This window comes from Athene cunicularia (genome assembly GCF_003259725.1).
Source record: "Athene cunicularia isolate RWA chromosome 17 unlocalized genomic scaffold, athCun1 chr17_part1, whole genome shotgun sequence".
NCBI classification, from domain to species: Eukaryota; Metazoa; Chordata; class Aves; order Strigiformes; family Strigidae; genus Athene; species Athene cunicularia.
Genome location: NW_020799122.1, coordinates 11,782,680 through 11,799,295, shown reverse-complemented (window position 1 = coordinate 11,799,295; position 16,616 = coordinate 11,782,680). Strand labels below are relative to the sequence as shown.

General features: G+C 41.4%; 1 protein-coding gene across 7 annotated transcripts in view; it reads right to left on the bottom strand.

The window, feature by feature from the left end:
• The window catches only part of EXD3 (exonuclease 3'-5' domain containing 3), a 288,705-nt gene that overhangs the window by 185,362 nt on the left and 86,727 nt on the right, over nt 1-16,616 (bottom strand). For 4 of the 7 annotated variants that reach the window (XM_026860473.1, XM_026860474.1, XM_026860478.1 and 1 more), the window contains exons 3-5: nt 15,193-15,257; nt 10,886-11,056; nt 9,472-9,639 (exon numbers count right to left, since the gene is read on the bottom strand). In XM_026860473.1, coding sequence (XP_026716274.1) covers nt 9,472-9,639; nt 10,886-11,056; nt 15,193-15,257 — 404 coding nt within the window. Of the gene's footprint in view, nt 1-9,471; nt 9,640-10,885; nt 11,057-11,924; nt 12,022-15,192; nt 15,258-16,616 lie in introns of all 7 variants that reach the window. The other 3 variants (XM_026860476.1, XM_026860477.1, XM_026860475.1) reach the window with 3 other exon arrangements.

The following is a 16,616-nucleotide window of genomic DNA, read 5'->3' as shown; positions in this document are numbered from 1 at the left end:
ATATGCTATTACAGAAATTTTTAATGTCTTAATTATTTCTGTTAAATTTACAAGTATAAATCATATAAACCTTTGGCCATATACATTCCACTTAGAAATGTACAAAACCGCTCCTGGCAGAGTTGCATATTCTGAGCAGCAGCATACCCTGGAGCAAAAATTGAAGATCAAGTTGTCTGGCAGAAAGAGAGAAAGTAAAGTGCTTGGACCGAGTCAACTAAGATGGACATTTTCTATCAATATAATTGTAAAAAACACCTGGCTCACCACACCCTTCTGAGTTAACGTTATCCACCTTGTTGTGCCTTTTAAATTTTGTAAAATTATTGCATTTTGTCTAAGCAGGTCAAGATTTAAAAGACTCTGAAAGCAAGAGGTCTTAGTTTTTATAATTTCTGCATAGCTCCACATCCTGAAAGTGCTAAGGTTCACCACAATGGTGATGGTAAGAACTGTGTTTTTCCCCTTTTGTGGTATCTATAAATCTTTGATAAGCCAAGACCTGCCACGTTCACAAATTAACTCCAAATTGGTATCTTCTGCAGATGAGGAAACTCTGCTGTGGTGAACTGCAGTAACTCAGACTGCAAGAAGAACTGGTTCAGCCACTGTCTATCCTGTCCCAGCCTGGCGATTACAGAAGCATATTCAGATCTAACTGTGCATTGCTTGGAAGGCATATGAGCTAATTAGGATTTTAAGCGGTTAATAGTGTCTAATTTCTGCAGTGTGTGAGAATACTTGGATCTCAAATACAGAATAAGCATATAATGCCTTTCTTTAATATAGTGTATTGTTCCCGTAAATAAAGTAATAAGAGCAAGGAGCCCTCTAGCACATTTATGTGTTAGTACTGACGTAATCATGAACTAGGTAATAAGGATGTTATACATGAAGTGGCCTTCTAATTACTTTGCAAAGTTAGGCTGTATTTTCCAAAATGGTTGTAAACAGTGTTTGGAAACACAGCCCTACTGCAGCGTGCATGTAACGCTAAGCAACAACAGGACAGAGTATGTCATCAACTGAGTTCAAAAATGCCTATTTATTCAGATTAGGATAAAATCAGTGTGTCAGGGCTTAGACGAAAAGCTCTTCTCTTCAAAAGGTTTCTCTGCTGTCTGTGATTGATTTTGCTTTCAAAGAAAGGTCATGAAAACGATGGATTTGTTTGTCAAAATAGTTGCGTTTTAGAATTGTGTTATTTTTTAGAATATGTAAACAAACCTAATCCAGTAAAAAAATGTGCATTCCCCCCCAGAAAACACAAACCTCATCATTACACTTCACCTGCATGAAACCTTTATCAAAAAATTTAACCAGAAAAATAACCTAAGTGGAAGTAGGAGCACACCTTGAAACAACATTTTCTGTGATCTCTCCTAGCATTCAAATGACACCTCAACTTAACTCATTACTGGAACCACATGTTCTGCAGACTCAGCCAAGCAACACAGACAAAACCTAACAGCTCCTCCGAGCATTGCTCACAACAGAAGCCGTGGATTACATTACCTTCTGGGAAATTCATGCATGTATTTCATCCACTGCATCAAAGACTGAGTGTACAAAAGCAGACAACCAAAACACACAACATAAGTTCAATCATTCAATCTTACTGTCCAGAAAGAACAAAGTTACCCAGTGGGAAAACATTTTTTTTTTCTGTTTGTTTTGGTTTGGGTTTGGTTTTAGGGGGCTTGGGTTTTTTTGGGTTTTTTGTTTGTTTGTTTTCTTAACACAAAATGAATACTATGTCACTGACAGTCCAGGCTTCATCTCAAGAAGAGGAATCAACACGAGATTTAAGTGACAACAGCAGGAACTAACATTAATGCAGTGTCTCTACGCTACAAACCAGATACTGGAAGGCACATTATAATTTAGCCCAGCTAAATCTTCAACCAAATCTCTCTTACACCAGGCTTGTTTTAATATGCTACTCTGCTCCACAAGCATCAAGTCCCTTTTTTCTCAAATTATCAGATTAATGTCACAAAGTGCAAACTGAGTAATTATTCTCAACTTGTATACAAGTTGAAGGTTCCGATTTCTGTTTTGGACCTGAAGAAAGGGTTTGGGTCTCCAAAACTCTGGCAGCTGGTTTTATTTTTCTCCCAGCTATCTCACTTTGCTGAATTTAAAAAAAGAAATAAAAATAAAATTTTGGTTCAGCATTTGATCTCATTAGCACTAAACAAATAATGTGTTAGTTTTAACATGCAAGCATACAATGGTTTCCATAATAGCTTTTTAGTGTTCACATGCATGTTCAGATTAACCTAATTGCAAACTGTTATCTAAATGGCACAGTTTTATCTCCATCTCTATTAACCATACAGGTGACTTAATCAGATGAATATGCGCTGTGTCAGGTTGGGTTTTCCTCTTTTACTGAATGTATATTCTACCCTGTACCAAAGGGTGGAGAGAAACAAATATTCATTTAGCCAAATCGTGGAGAGACATCACCTTCCAACCCCAGCTGTGGCAGACCCAGCTCACATCACCACCACTGCTGCAGGTCAGAGGAACTTGAAGCAAATCACACAAGCTGCCTTTTAATACCATTTTAACATCACCCAGCTAAAGCAGGCGACAGAGCAGTCAGGCAAATTGTGTTGCTGGCAGAAACTTCCCACAGCAGGAAACACCATCGGCAGCAGGGTAGCAGCCTCATCCATGGACAAAGCCAAACGTGGAAGGAGACGCATGACCTGGGTCCTCGGAACAAACAACTAGGCTGGATTGCAGGGTGTAGTTACATGGGCTGGCTGGCTGAATAGCGAGGACAACTGAGATAAAATCAGCGTGTTTACAATAGGAATAATAAGAGAAGAGATATGAGTAACTGTAATAAAGATGAAAGTGTTTGGCAGCTGTGTCTGTGGTCTCAACTTCGAGCTATTTTAAGATTTTGTTTTGTTATTATCATGTTTTGAATTGTTTCACTCCACAAACAAGTTTTGTGCAAAAGGGCCCTATTTTTAACAGCCTGTTTATAGATGATAAGATCTCCAGAAAAGCAACACCTCAATCGCAGACTCATTTTGTAGCTAGAAAACAAACACTTCAATTGGGCAGACAGCATGCTGTAACTGAAATGGTGAGAATCCCCCTCCCCACCCAAGAAACAGGCTTTTCCCCATATGCAGTGCTGCACTCTTCAAGCTGTGCTAGAAGACTAGCCAGGGTGGCTGGAAGCTAGCAATCATGTCAGCCAACTGCAGATCCTCAGACTCAGGTTGGATCCGCAGAACAAGAAAAATCCTAAGCAGCAGATCCCCCACTTCACCAGCTGATCAGTAAGAGCGAAAAACCTGGCTATGACACAGAACATGGAAAAGCTCTGGTGAACATTAAGGTATTGTCAGCTTATCAGGGTCTACTTGCCCTCCCTCAAGCTACAAAGGGAACATGTAATAGTCTTGACTAGTGGTACAAGTAGCCTTTTCATAAAAATACATTTCATACATAGAGAGTTTCTAGCATGTAATCTAATAACAACTAAGAATCAGCATCACTAGCATTACTGCTACACATAAAAGTGTCTAACCTATACTAAAACCCTTCTGCCCCAAATCATAACATGAGAAAGGTTGCTCCTCTCTTGCATCACACCCCCCTTGAGTATATAGGACAGGTATATGATGAAGCCACTGCGTAGTTCAGGAGAAAAGGTGATGACCCATTGCCTGATTCAAATCCCATCAAAGTTCGTGAGTCTTCTCATTGTCCTCAGGGTGCTTTGGGTCATTCTTTGATTTAATTATGGTGAAAGCAAAAATCATATTTGGACATTTTGCAGTAACTTTGTTTCCCAAGGATAAAAACCTAAATATATAGAAAAGGAAGTTGAATGAGGATGGGGAAGAATTCAAAGATGGGCAATACTACATTAATTTATATCTAAAATGCATGTAGGTGCATTGACCATAGGATGGGGGAAGTTATCCAAACTTGACGCATTCAGCCAAAGCCATGAGCATCAGACCACTCTCAGTCATGCGATTGCAAAAACAAGAGTATGGGAAAATGGGGAGTGTTTTGAAGTGAACACACAAGCCCAGAGCATCCTGCACCAATACCTGATTCTCTCTACTTGTTTTGAATGCAACTGTCTCTGTCTCATCTGCAAATGACTATTCTTTCCATACACAGTACGAAGTGCAGGAAGCCACACAAGATCTTATCTGCAAGGGCATGTGCACTTGGGTGGTGTCTACGCTGACAATTTAGGCAATTCTCCCACGGTGGGGTTAGCATCAGAGGAATAACCTTTTGCTAGTAGCACTGTTTGGAGTGATGATGTAGGACAGACACAAATGGTTTCTGATGACTCCTGCATTACTTAGCTTTGCTGCAAGCAAGCTGGGACAACACAAAGGTAAATATGCCTGTGCCTGACTTAGTGTAGTATTTCTGAATCAATGGTGAAGGAATTTCTGAAAACCCAGACCAAACAACAGAACGAGACTTTGCAGAGGGGGATCCAACATCAACTCCAAGAAAATCCCAGTGATCAAAGCCTGGATACATAATAATGGTAGAAATACTGGAGTAAAAGGCATACCACATATTAGTCATTGGGAACATCTGTTTTGTGTTTTGGAGTCACTCGTTTCAAACTTGTGGCTAATCAGCTTTGCTCAAACTCTCAGAGTGCATCACTGCATAATGTATGACATCAGGTTAGATGGCTAATTACTTCCTGCTTAAAAAGCATACAATATACACAGCTGTCTTCAGGAAGATCTTCAGAATCAAGAAAAAATGAGATTTCCCAGATCTACTTTCAAGAGGGCATAAACATATTTTATAGGAGTGAGACCATCAAAATGAAGCAGTGACAGGTTATTCACATCTAAAGAATTTGAGGTAGAGGGAGAGAAGTAAAAGTCAAGGTTGGAATATGTGTGTGCACAGGTGAAGGGAAGAGGGAACTGAAGTAAACACTTCTGTGATTTGTCCTCCTCAGGTCACTCAAATCGGTTTTAATCCTGGTTTAACTGGTCAATGCATCCTCACAGATGAGTGATCCTCTAGAACACTGTCCAAGCCATGCACATTCACCAGATCCTCCGGATCCAGACTCTGTGCCTGGATCTGCTGCACATTTGCACCTCTTCTCCAAGAGCCTGCTTGCTTGCTGAGAGCCCAGAAATGCTGGCAGTAAGAGCAGAATGCTATCATCTGAGTTATTGTTTCCCAGCAACACTCAAGCATAACCACTTCACCTGACAGACACCCACAGCAAAGATGGCTCCGGAAGACATGATGTTTGGGAGCAGGCAGCAGAGTGTTCCATGGCCCATGTGTTGGCTACCTCTGTTCTGGAGTGGCATGAATCTAGCAAGCAACATGCCATTAAAGCTGTCCTTTAGTAATAGATTAAGTTAACAGGAAAAAAGGGTTGAGACTGACATTGTCATCTTTACATGAGAAACATCCTTTGTAACATTTTCCTTGTTTTTCTTCTTATTATTTTTAATTTAAAAGAAACAAGAAAATTCAAATGCACACACTTCAAAATAGAGTAAGAGTTGAACAAGCCTTTGTAATTAAGATGGCGAATGGGAGAAAGAAGCAGTATCAGAGACATTTTCACTGTCCTGAGAACAGCTCAAAAAAGTCAGTGAAGAAATCCAAAATCTGCATATCCATTAATGTGCTCAATCAATCTTAATCTGTATTGACAATTTTGCAAAAATACACCACGTGTACTTAAGCACAATGTATGAAGTAGGACTACAATAACATCACTGAAATTGGTGTTCAAAACATCTCTACACTGAAAATTGAAGGTCATGTTGGCAATTGAACTATGATACATCTCTACACCTTCGTATATTTGTATTCCTTTAACTCTTTACTCAGCCATCCTTTCTACCGAATTATCAGAACAGTACATACTGTAGTATGTACAGTCGTATATATTGCTGACAACCTTTGAATTCTGTGTCTACAGAGCTTTTTCTGTGTAGTCTAACTTATGACAAATTTAACAACTGAATTTCAATAGATAATCCACATTATCTTAATTGAAAGAGCAAACATCAACTGAGTTTGACATACAGAATCAACCTTTGTTATTTGTAGAAATTAACAGATGAAACATTAGTAGAAAAAAAATATACTCTGCATTTGAAAACAGGGAAATCAGGGTGGACAACAATAAAAAAAACCCTATTAAAAATTAAATAATCCCTGTCTCACTAATAGCTTAGTCCAATATTCTTGTTTAAGAACCAAACTGTTGAAGGGAAGAAAAATGCTGCTAGTCACCAATACAGAGAAATTGGAGTGGGAGCTCTCTCAGGCCCAAGAATATTTCTGGTTGTCAGAGGCTAAAAAGATTATTTATTGTTTCCTTCCTAAACCCAGCTCCAATGCCACCTGTTCAGAATTTACTATAAAGCTGTTAAACAAGACGAGAACTTTGATGCTGACTGTGAAAACAAGTTTCACTGTATCTGACCCGAGCAGCACTCACTACTGATCCAGAAGCAAAGGAATTTGATTTTTTTCTTTAAGCACAGCTATCTTTTTACCTTTATAAGCTGTTTAAAAAAATGTAAATAAAATAACTCAGTGGACAATAGAGGGCATTCATCCCACAGAAAGACAGCCGCCACCCTTAGACATGAAATATCGCAGCACATTAAGTCATGAGACCCCGCTAATCAAAGCTGACAGGGCACTGAATGTGATTTCTGCTGAGACTTAGCGATATCATGGGGCACTGAAGCATGCACAGCCTGCCAGACTGCCCCTGTTCATGTGACAATGGCTTTTATTCCCGAAAGGGGCCTGCGAGTGACAAGAGTCCCCTTTGTCTTTAGGCTCCCGCATTCGCAGTGCAAGAGAGGTTCATTCAACCAGCCCCAGACACTCTTTGAAAGGCTGAAGTGTAACATAAGATGACCATGAAACACTAGCTTGCCTTCTGCCTACCCCTCATTCTTCTCAAGCACAGCCTGGCCTATTCAGGGCCTCTCACAGACTTGCTCACACTGCATTACCCCCGGTCTGCTGAATCCCCGCATTGTCCCGGCCCCACCAGCAGCCATCGCCCTTCCCACAAAGCCCTCCACCCCGCAGCCCCACCAAGCTCCGGCACGGCCCGGGACAGCCCAGGTCGAGGGCGGCCTGGAGCTGCGGCCCGTGGCTTCAGAGGACTTCCGAGAAGGCAACATAGCTGCCACATTTCACCTGAAACTACCTGAGCAGCAATGTTAAACTCTTCTGTCTCTTGATGTGGGCCACGAAGAGCAGACCTAGGAGCACCCTGCACAGCTCCAGAGCACCTCACAAGGCCCTGCGCGGCCGTACTCCTCCAGCAGCTGCAAAATCCATTCACAAACAAACGGATAAAAACCCCAAACGGGCCAGACGACTCAAAAACCCACTTACATGTGCCTGCTTTTTGCTTTACCTCTGATACCAGCTTATTTTTCTGTATCATGGGAGCACTAGTGCCATCCGCTGGCCAGCGCTCCCCATCAGGGGCCTCCTCACCACAGCTACTATTTTACGCTGCTAAATCAGAACAGTTACCTCCACCTCCGCCATCTTCCACCAAACCCACCACCACCTGTACACAGTTGATGATTTTCCTGCTGCCTCACAACACCTGCACCCTGCCCTGCCAGGCGGCCCCCCAGCAGTCCACTGCAAAACTCCTGGCTGCTGCAATTCACAAACTGGTTCAGGTTTTGACCAACTCTACTGAAACAAGGCATACAGAGAGGGCCAGATGCACTTCAGAAACAAATAACCGCCGTGGGCCTTCCCAGGGATATCTGGGATGTCATTTTCTGAAGAGATCTTTCTCTCAACCCTCTGTGATGGAAAGGAGCCTTAACCCACCAGGCAGAGCTGGGGACCTCCATGGTTTGCACACCAGTAGGAAATGCATCAACACAGGCAAGGGGAGTAATGTGTTCTAGAAGAAATGTCTGGCATCTTACTGTAAATACAGCAAGAAAATAAATAATGACAGCAAGGATTTATAAGGATTTCTATCCTTTCAGGTGAGAGACAGAAAAACTGAAAATCCTACATGTGAATCTGCTTTACTTCCCTGTCTGAAAGATGGGGAAGAGCAGGATGAACAGAAATGCCACAGCCCACTGCAAGTGCTCAAAGCCCTAGTTCCAAGATTTTTTGGGTTAGTTGCTGTGAATTTAGGTATGCTCCATCCCCACAGGCAGTAAAAGATTTCCTGTTATTCTTGAAGATAATTCTATTCATCCTTCTGGAAACAAAACAAAACTAAAAGAAAGTAATGACTGAGGGTAAGCAACAGTTGAGGTTTCCTGTTCTTCACACTGAGAATGACTAGTAAATGAGCTTCTCTGTGGAAGAAAGAACAGAAAAACAATTCCACCAAAAAATAATTTATGGCTTTCCAAAACCAGATCTAGAAAGAACTGTATTTCTAATGAAAACAATAAATATCTCTGCAACCATGAACTCAAAAATCACATTTGAATATAGTCAAATAATATGTTTCTGTTAGGATTTTCAAACACTCACGTTCAAGAACTTACTGAGCAAAAGAGTAAGTTTTAAGCAGGTACCTGTGAATTTCTAACCAAATCTGAAATATCCTTGTTGAGTTCTTTGAACACTGAAATGAGAATGGAATTCCAGATCTCACTTGGGAATTTGGCTTTACTGAAGAACAGGATTTTAAAAATGTTTTTTGATTTTTTTTTTCTTTTGCTAAACAAGATCAAGCTGTTCTACACCACTGAAGTGAACTACCTTACTTTAAGAAAAGCAAACCTATATTTTTGCCTTTAAAACAAAATTTAAAAAGGCATTAACAGTATCATAGTTTGCTTGCAAGGCTACCAAGACATCATGGTGATGCCAGAGATGCTGCAAGCACTCTAAACCACAGGGTAAAACATATCAAATTCTGGTTTGGTGAACTCCTGCCAGTGTCAGCCACTCAAACTAGTAACACATTTTGAATATGAGCCTCAAATAGTAAAAATGGCTTTAAAACTCCTCAAACTGAGAACCCTTTGGTTAGGATAAATCACATGGGAACAGAGATTTTCCAAGCCCTCCTCGCTGCAGGCAGATTGGAGATAGCACAGCATGTCTATGACCAACTACTAAAATCCCTTCTTTTATTGCCAAGGACAAGGAAAACAAAAAAGAACACAACCACCCCCTTAAATTGTCCAAATTAAACCCTATTAACCTATTACTTTCAAAGGTCAAAAAAGAGGTGAGGAAGGATTCACTGGCATTCTGTACTCAGCCATTAGAAAAAATGAGGTTGAACACAGCCTACTGATGTACATAGGAAGACCATGCTAAGCTGTACCATTCACAGTGTGCAGCTGCTGTGATGAAACGGAATTCACATTGAAATGCATCCAAAAAAAAGGACACAGACATTAACAGAGAACTAGAGAGCTGGGTAGGTAAATTTATTTGAAAGACATGACCCACCTCTTTGTAATCGCCCTTGTGATAAAGATGACTGACATGTCCAAGCAAATAGTTCCGGTCTGCTGTATGGAGCTGGTAAATGCTAATCAGAGGGTCAAGAAGATTAGCTGGGCACTGGGCTAGTATTCTGAGTACACGGGCCTGTAGCTTCTCCAGCTTGATGCCAGACTACAGAAAAAAAAAAAAAAAAAATCAAACACAGATTTAGTAAAGATGGCTACAATTCAATGGCAGTTGAAATTGCAGCTTGTTTAAACAGTGGAATAAGCCAATTCCTTGGGATGGGATTCTCCAGTTTCCCCATGGAGTCTGCAAGCAGAAATCAGAACAATATGATACACATTTTTTTCACAGCATCCAATTTAAAAACATTAAATGTTTGTGGGATAATTCTGGAAAAGGCATATGGCCTTGTGCAAAAGTAAAATATGAAACTGGAAAAATGCCCTCTTTTACTAGCACAGCTATTTAGAAATTCTCCCCTCTAGTTCCCAGCAGAAAATCTTTGATTTCAGCAACTCCCCTCAGGGTGATCTCACCTACCAGGCACAAGAATTAGATTTTCATTCTCGGGCTTGCTCCTGGGTGCAAGCAGGGGAGAAAAATCAAAAGCATCGTCAAAAGCTGCACAGATACAAGTATTAATCCTTGTGTTCCTACATGATCATTCTCTTATGACACAGGAATTTCAGTGCCAGTAGCACTTCACTGCACTTTGCAGATACTGTAATGGCAACAATCCAACATTGAGAAAGAGCCATTTGGAAAAATGGGAAATGAAACAACACAAATATGAAAGTATCTTGCTGTTAAGAGCCAAAAAGAGAAAATATCAGTATGTTGGAATATATGAAGGCATAAGGAATAGTAAACATTAGGATGTATAATCTGATGACCCAACATTACAAACGATTATTCAGCTGCTGAAAAGTCATACTGTTACCATTTTCTGCATTCCTGATGATAAAAGCTCCCCACCATATGGCAGGAGTTAAGCAATTGTACAGTAACTGGCTGCTATTTGCAGAACTGGAAGAATATGCAGAGTAGATTACTGCAATTGGTTTTATCCTGACAGCAGGGATGTGAGTTCCAGTGGGAAAGCCTCCAGCCCGGCAAAGGCTGCAAGATCAATGCTTGATCAAAGTGGTTTGATCTGGAAAGATGGAAATCCCAGCTTGGAAGGGGAAAAAGCTCTCGCATCACAGCTTCTAATCTTATTTCATTTTCAGGCCAGCATACAACAGATAACAACATCTCAGTACAAATTTCACATCTCACCACACCATGTTTGCATGAGACTACAGAGAAGGTGCCAGACTATGGAATAAAGTGAAACTGGGGACACTTGAGGGACATTAAAATCAATTGCCCTCTCCTTTCTCCCGGCTCTCTTGCTCTCTCTTTTTCTAACCTGTTGAACAGCAGGATGCTCTTTTATCCAAAGCTGCAGCTCAGTGGTGATGTAATACCCAAGGGAATGCCCTTTCCCCTTCCAATCACTGCTGCTCTCCAGCATGTCCAGGAGTCCTGCCAATGGGTCTTCCAGTCCTGCAAAGCCCCGCCTGATTTCTTCCTTGAGCTGCTGAGATACAAAACCACATTGTCATGTACAAAAAGATTAGTGAATCCTCCCTTCCCCCAACTGAACACAAAGCTTTATTTTTTTTAATTTAATCTATTCAGAGAGGTAACTGTTGCTATTCAGCCACCATCCGAGCCTCCAGTGACTTTTCATGTCATTACAGATTCCTTCATGGCTCACTGCACCTCAAACCCAATGGGAAAAGCAGCAATTGTCCACACTAATTATCCCATAAAGACAGAGAAGTTGTTCTGTGGGGCAGACAAAGGGGCTCGGGATTTGGGGGAGGGGAAGAAAAGAAGTGAGCTGGAGACAGGGGTGTTACTAGGAAAATGGCAATATTGAAGGTAGATAACTGGGCTCAAAAACCTACTCATCTTCTAACAGACAACTAATAAAGCATATAAACACCTTCTCATTCTTGTACCACAAGCTTTCATATTTGACCTTATATCCACTTCAGCCACAATGGCACAATGCTCCTCACTGTAACAGGAATATTTGAGAGTAACAAAATAGTTTGGATTTTACACACAAGACTAAAAAGAAAGAAATATCAGACTTCAAACTCTGTCAGTTTGCCATCCTGCAAATCTATGCTCCTTTCCTCCAAACCTACTGAGCAGGGTATTTTCTATCAGCTACCTACTGCCACTGCACCTCAGGCACTGTACACCTCTAAAGGCTGTACGAAGGGGCTCGGCACATGGGAAAACTCCACTCCATAAATCTTTGGAATCCCAGGGTGATGTGTTTAGAAATGTGAAGGAATTGGACACTCACTTTGTGAATGTTAATAGGCTACTTACTACCCATCTGGTAGAAGTGATAAATTAGCAGTACTGAGCAATATCCTTATAATGTTTACATTAGAAGTAGTTTCCAAGGAGCTCAGAGGGTTGGCAGGGTAAAGAAGCGGCATCCTTCAGTACCCACACAGGACCTTTCACCGCATGGTACATGTACTGGCGTGGAGCAAGGCAAAAGCAGAGACAGAAAACAAGAAATCACTAAGAGCAGCTGCTCTCTTTCTTTTCTGGCTAAAAAGCAAAATCCAAAAGATGCTCATTCCCGCCTGCAGCCAGCACTTGTAATTTACTGTATATGATGGTCCAAGTCATAGCTTCCAATGGAAACAACATAAAGTTCGAAGAACAACATGGAAAACAAAAGAAAATCTACAGAAAATTTGCCAATAAATTTGTTCTTTTTTATTCATCGACAATATTTACTGGAAGACAGCTATTTTCCATAGTGTCTTTCATGTCTGGAAAAACCACAAAACCTATCATTTATGACACAAACTGTTTCTTTCTCACTGGATTATCAAATGCCGTATGAAAAAGCTGATGACTAATAAAGATGTGACTTTAGATAACAGATTTCTCCCTGTAAGTATTCTTCCCTGTGGCAAGAATTTGCAATGTTAAACACAGGGCTCCAACTTCACGGCAAGATTCAGCAGAAGGAAAAGGCAAGCTCTTATCCAACCACAAATATCTAACACAACAGCCAAAGGAAAACAAAGCAACTCGCCAACTAAATTGCACTGTTTATAAATGGCCTCTCATTTTTTCTTTTTTTTCCCCCCAAAGCCCCACTTCAGCACATTTAGACTGAACAAGAGCTTTCACCACAGTGCTCAGCTCCTCCTCAGGCTGGAGTTCAAGTGCAGGCTTTGGAAGGATGGGCTCTAGCAGACACCAGGTCCTGTGAGAGCACAAGCCTGCTTTCACACACAGGGCACCTCCAAACACTGACACAACTGCCAAGAGCACTAACTAGTGATGGTAATTAACTGGTACCTAGACTGAGTCTTGACTTCGTACCAGTTAGACTTTGACAAGCAGGGGAAAAGCCTTCTTCAAAACTTCCTAGCAATCTGGACTTCAACTACGGTATGTATGGTTTGAGGGGGAAAAATAAAACAGAGGAGAAAAAGGCACGAGACACCTAAATCAGAGAGGAAAGAGTGCTGTGCTGCCTGCCTCATCTCTCTGCCAGAGAAGGATTCCTCTCAAACATGTAATTGCCATTTCCATTTTCAATTGATTCCCATGGCAGGGAATGCTCCTTGGGGGATTTCTACAGCCTGACAGATCATGGGAATAGGAAAGTTTTGCTGATGCTCATACTACGCTTTATTCAGTTTTGGTCCCTTATTTCTAGTTACACAGCTCAAGGCAGTCTACTGATGTTTCTTGGTTATTCCAGAACTGTCCAACTATGTAGGAAATTACAATTTCTTATAGCCATGTTCCAGAACTGAAGTCATGCCATGAACAGATACCCATCTTCTGCTCAAGGGCACTGATTTGAGACCAATGGGCCAATTCACACTAGTTGACAGACCGTCTTGACTTACATTCACACACAGGGAAAGGAAAAGCAGCTCCCTGCCATTTAAATGTCAATGGAGCAGACTGAGTTGTATTTAAGTCAACTTCCTCCACTTATCTGAACTGGACAGTTGGGTGGAAGCAGCAGCACCACACACCTTGAGCTGTGCACAGAGGGCAGGACAGCAGCAGCCCCTGAAAAATGCCTCTAGACTTGGTGTGGATGTGCTGCATGACTGAAGGGTGGCAATGCCACCCTTGGATGGATCAGCCCTTCTCAGTGACAGTGTGACGACCACACTTCAAACCATCGGGGACATTCATGCTGCGCTCCCCACCTTTAGAGGCAGCTGCTGCTGTGCCACCTCCCGGTCCCACCACAGCCCTCCCCTCATCTCTCTAAAAAGGTTTTTGTCGTGCTTCAGAAACGCATCCTCCAGGTTCAGGAACAGGTGTCTGCCCACGCCTGCAGCCACGCAGGGTGGGCCCAACAGGGACAGACCTGTCCCACCGGGACAAGCTGCACGCTCTGCAAAAACACGCATCTCTCTGAGATGACCATTCCAGCAACAACAAACTGAATAAATGGAGCTGCAAGTGTGACTCATGGGGATCCTCAAGCTTTTCCACCCTCAGCAGGAAAGCTGTGGTGCTGTCTGCCCAAGGACACATCGATGAGAAGCTTTGTCTTTTTCAGAGTATTTTTCTTCACAGTCCACACACATCCCAGGGTACACAGTGCAGAAATTTTGATGATTATTTTTTCCTACTCTTGTTTTGTGGGATTAACTGCCTTCAAGACCTAACAGATAATATTTTTTTTCCTCCAACTCTAGCAAAACTTGTTAGAAAGCTCAAGGCTTCGGAGTTGCTGAGCTCAAGACCATGTTGGTGACTGACCATTTGGAAAGGAACCTCTCACACTATGTTTCCAGTTGTTTAATTATTCCGGCTGGGAACCACAGACTATCAGTAATGGAAAGTCTAAGTGTGGCAGACAAGGACAATGACTAAACGCTCCAGACACCTAGGATGGAGCACGTACACCGAGGTACTCAGCCACGCCAGACACATTCCATGTGGCTATGTGGTGAGCTGCATGTTTTGGGGTCTTTTAGAAAAAAAAAATAAATCTTGGCTATGAACCTGCCTAAACAATACAGAGTTAAACATGGGAAACTCACCACTAAGCTGATGCATCTAGTGTTTTTGCTAGCTTTCAGGCTCCCAAATTTAGATGTGTACTTTACTCCCTATGAGAAATCTCCATGTAGAGCCCATAGGGTGCTGTATAAAAATATAGCACTAATTTTAGACAGGCAGTGTAAATTGCATTCACCACTCTAAAAGGCAAAACCAAACCAAATCAGAAAAAATAGTAAAAATACTTTGAATACGAAGGCTTTGATATCATTCCACTTGGCAAAGAGCACTTTTCTACTGACTTCAACCCTCATTTTTTCAGCTACTAGAAATATTCTTCCCCCTCCCCCAAAAGATCCTCCTTTTAATAGACAAAAAAAGTGTTTAAAAGAAAACAAAAGCAACTTTGATTTTTTTCCCTCTGTAACTCAGGCCTGTAAACTTCAGCTCTTTTATATGAGCCCCTGAGCTGCTTCATATCACACAGAGCTACCTTTTCTTTTCACTTCTTGCTGCAAATGCATAGACTCTTCCCCTGTGTGCTAGAACAGAAAGCAATCATAAAGAATTGCAGGTCTGACCTAAGCGTTCTGCGTCTGGACATGCTCTGCATGCAGTTATTAACTGCAGTGTGGAGGGGAGGCTCAGCCTTACCTTCTTCATCTCTTTCTTTGTCCAGAGAAGCTGAAGGGTTTTCAGCAATAGGAGTGGGTCCTGGCCTGGAGGAGGGGGAAGAGAGAGGGAGAGAGAGAAAAGAAGGGAGAAAAACAAAACAAAACAGATTTATTGGCTCTGTACAGGCAGCCTAGACACACTGGTGCATTGTTTTACCGAAGAGAAATCAGCTACTCCATGCCACTGTGTTTGAAACCACCAACCTTCTAACTGTCAGTCAGGATTAAAGTGCTAAAATCCCTCGCTCTGAAATCCTAACAAAATAACAGACATCATCCATGCATGGCTTTAACTAAACACCCACACGGGCTCAAATACTGAAAAGCTGTATTGGTGCATTTACAACTAAATCATGCTGCTGCTGTGCATCAAATACATCCCCACCAGTCTCCCCATCACTCACCCCTCTTAATATTAAAACAAAATGGTCCTAAAAGAGAAAGCATCTTGCACAGGTTGGAAAGGATTATCAACACACTCATTTTTAATGAAATGGCTCTAAAGTGTTAATCTCGTCACAACCTGTGGAAGATGCGAGTGGGTGAGTTTATGGGAAGACAAGCCTCTGCTTGGCAAGCGCAGGGCAGCCTTTGTGTGCTGGAGAGCCCAGTCTGCCCGCGCTCTGCCTGGGCTCTGACACGATTTGGGCAAGACCGTGTCTGAGGAAGAGGAAAGATGAAATGCTGTGATTAGTGACAAGGCTGAAAAGAGAGTGATCAGTTATTTCAAAAGAAGTCACTTCGAATTTTTCTGGTTTACTTTTCACCTAGTTATCTGAGAACTTGTGCATTCAGTTGTGATTTTGTATCTATTATCATTCATCATACCAGTATTATTATACCACTATTCATCATACCAGTATTTCTGAATCAAACCTTTAGGAACACTTCATTATAAAAGCAGTGACTTTTTTGATATCTGGTTCTATTTAATTCTCAATCTCGTGCAACGATGACTCGGAATATTCTGAATGAAAATCTTCTACTGCATCAACTGTTTAAATGCGAAGAATGAATTTAAACATCTGAATGAGTTCTCCAGAAACACTCCTTGTATATTTAGTGCACCTCCTCTTATGTTTTCATAAAGCCAAAAGAAAAATGTTAAACTGAAACTGCAACATCCTTTAAATCACCTTCTGTGTTCCACAGTTCCTAAATAGCTCATTTCCAAATGCTAGATTTCTTGCCTAGTATCCCATCTCACTTCATATTTCAGGTCACAAAAAGTTACTTCAACTGTGAAAATCCCTACCTAATCCAACTAAACTCTGAAGAACTGCATTTATAAAATATTTTAAGTAGCAAGCTGTTTACTGGTCGAGCCAAGAGAATGATAGTATTCCCATTATCCACTAACCTCTGGGAAACACCAGCCAAATTAAAAATGCCACATTTACAATT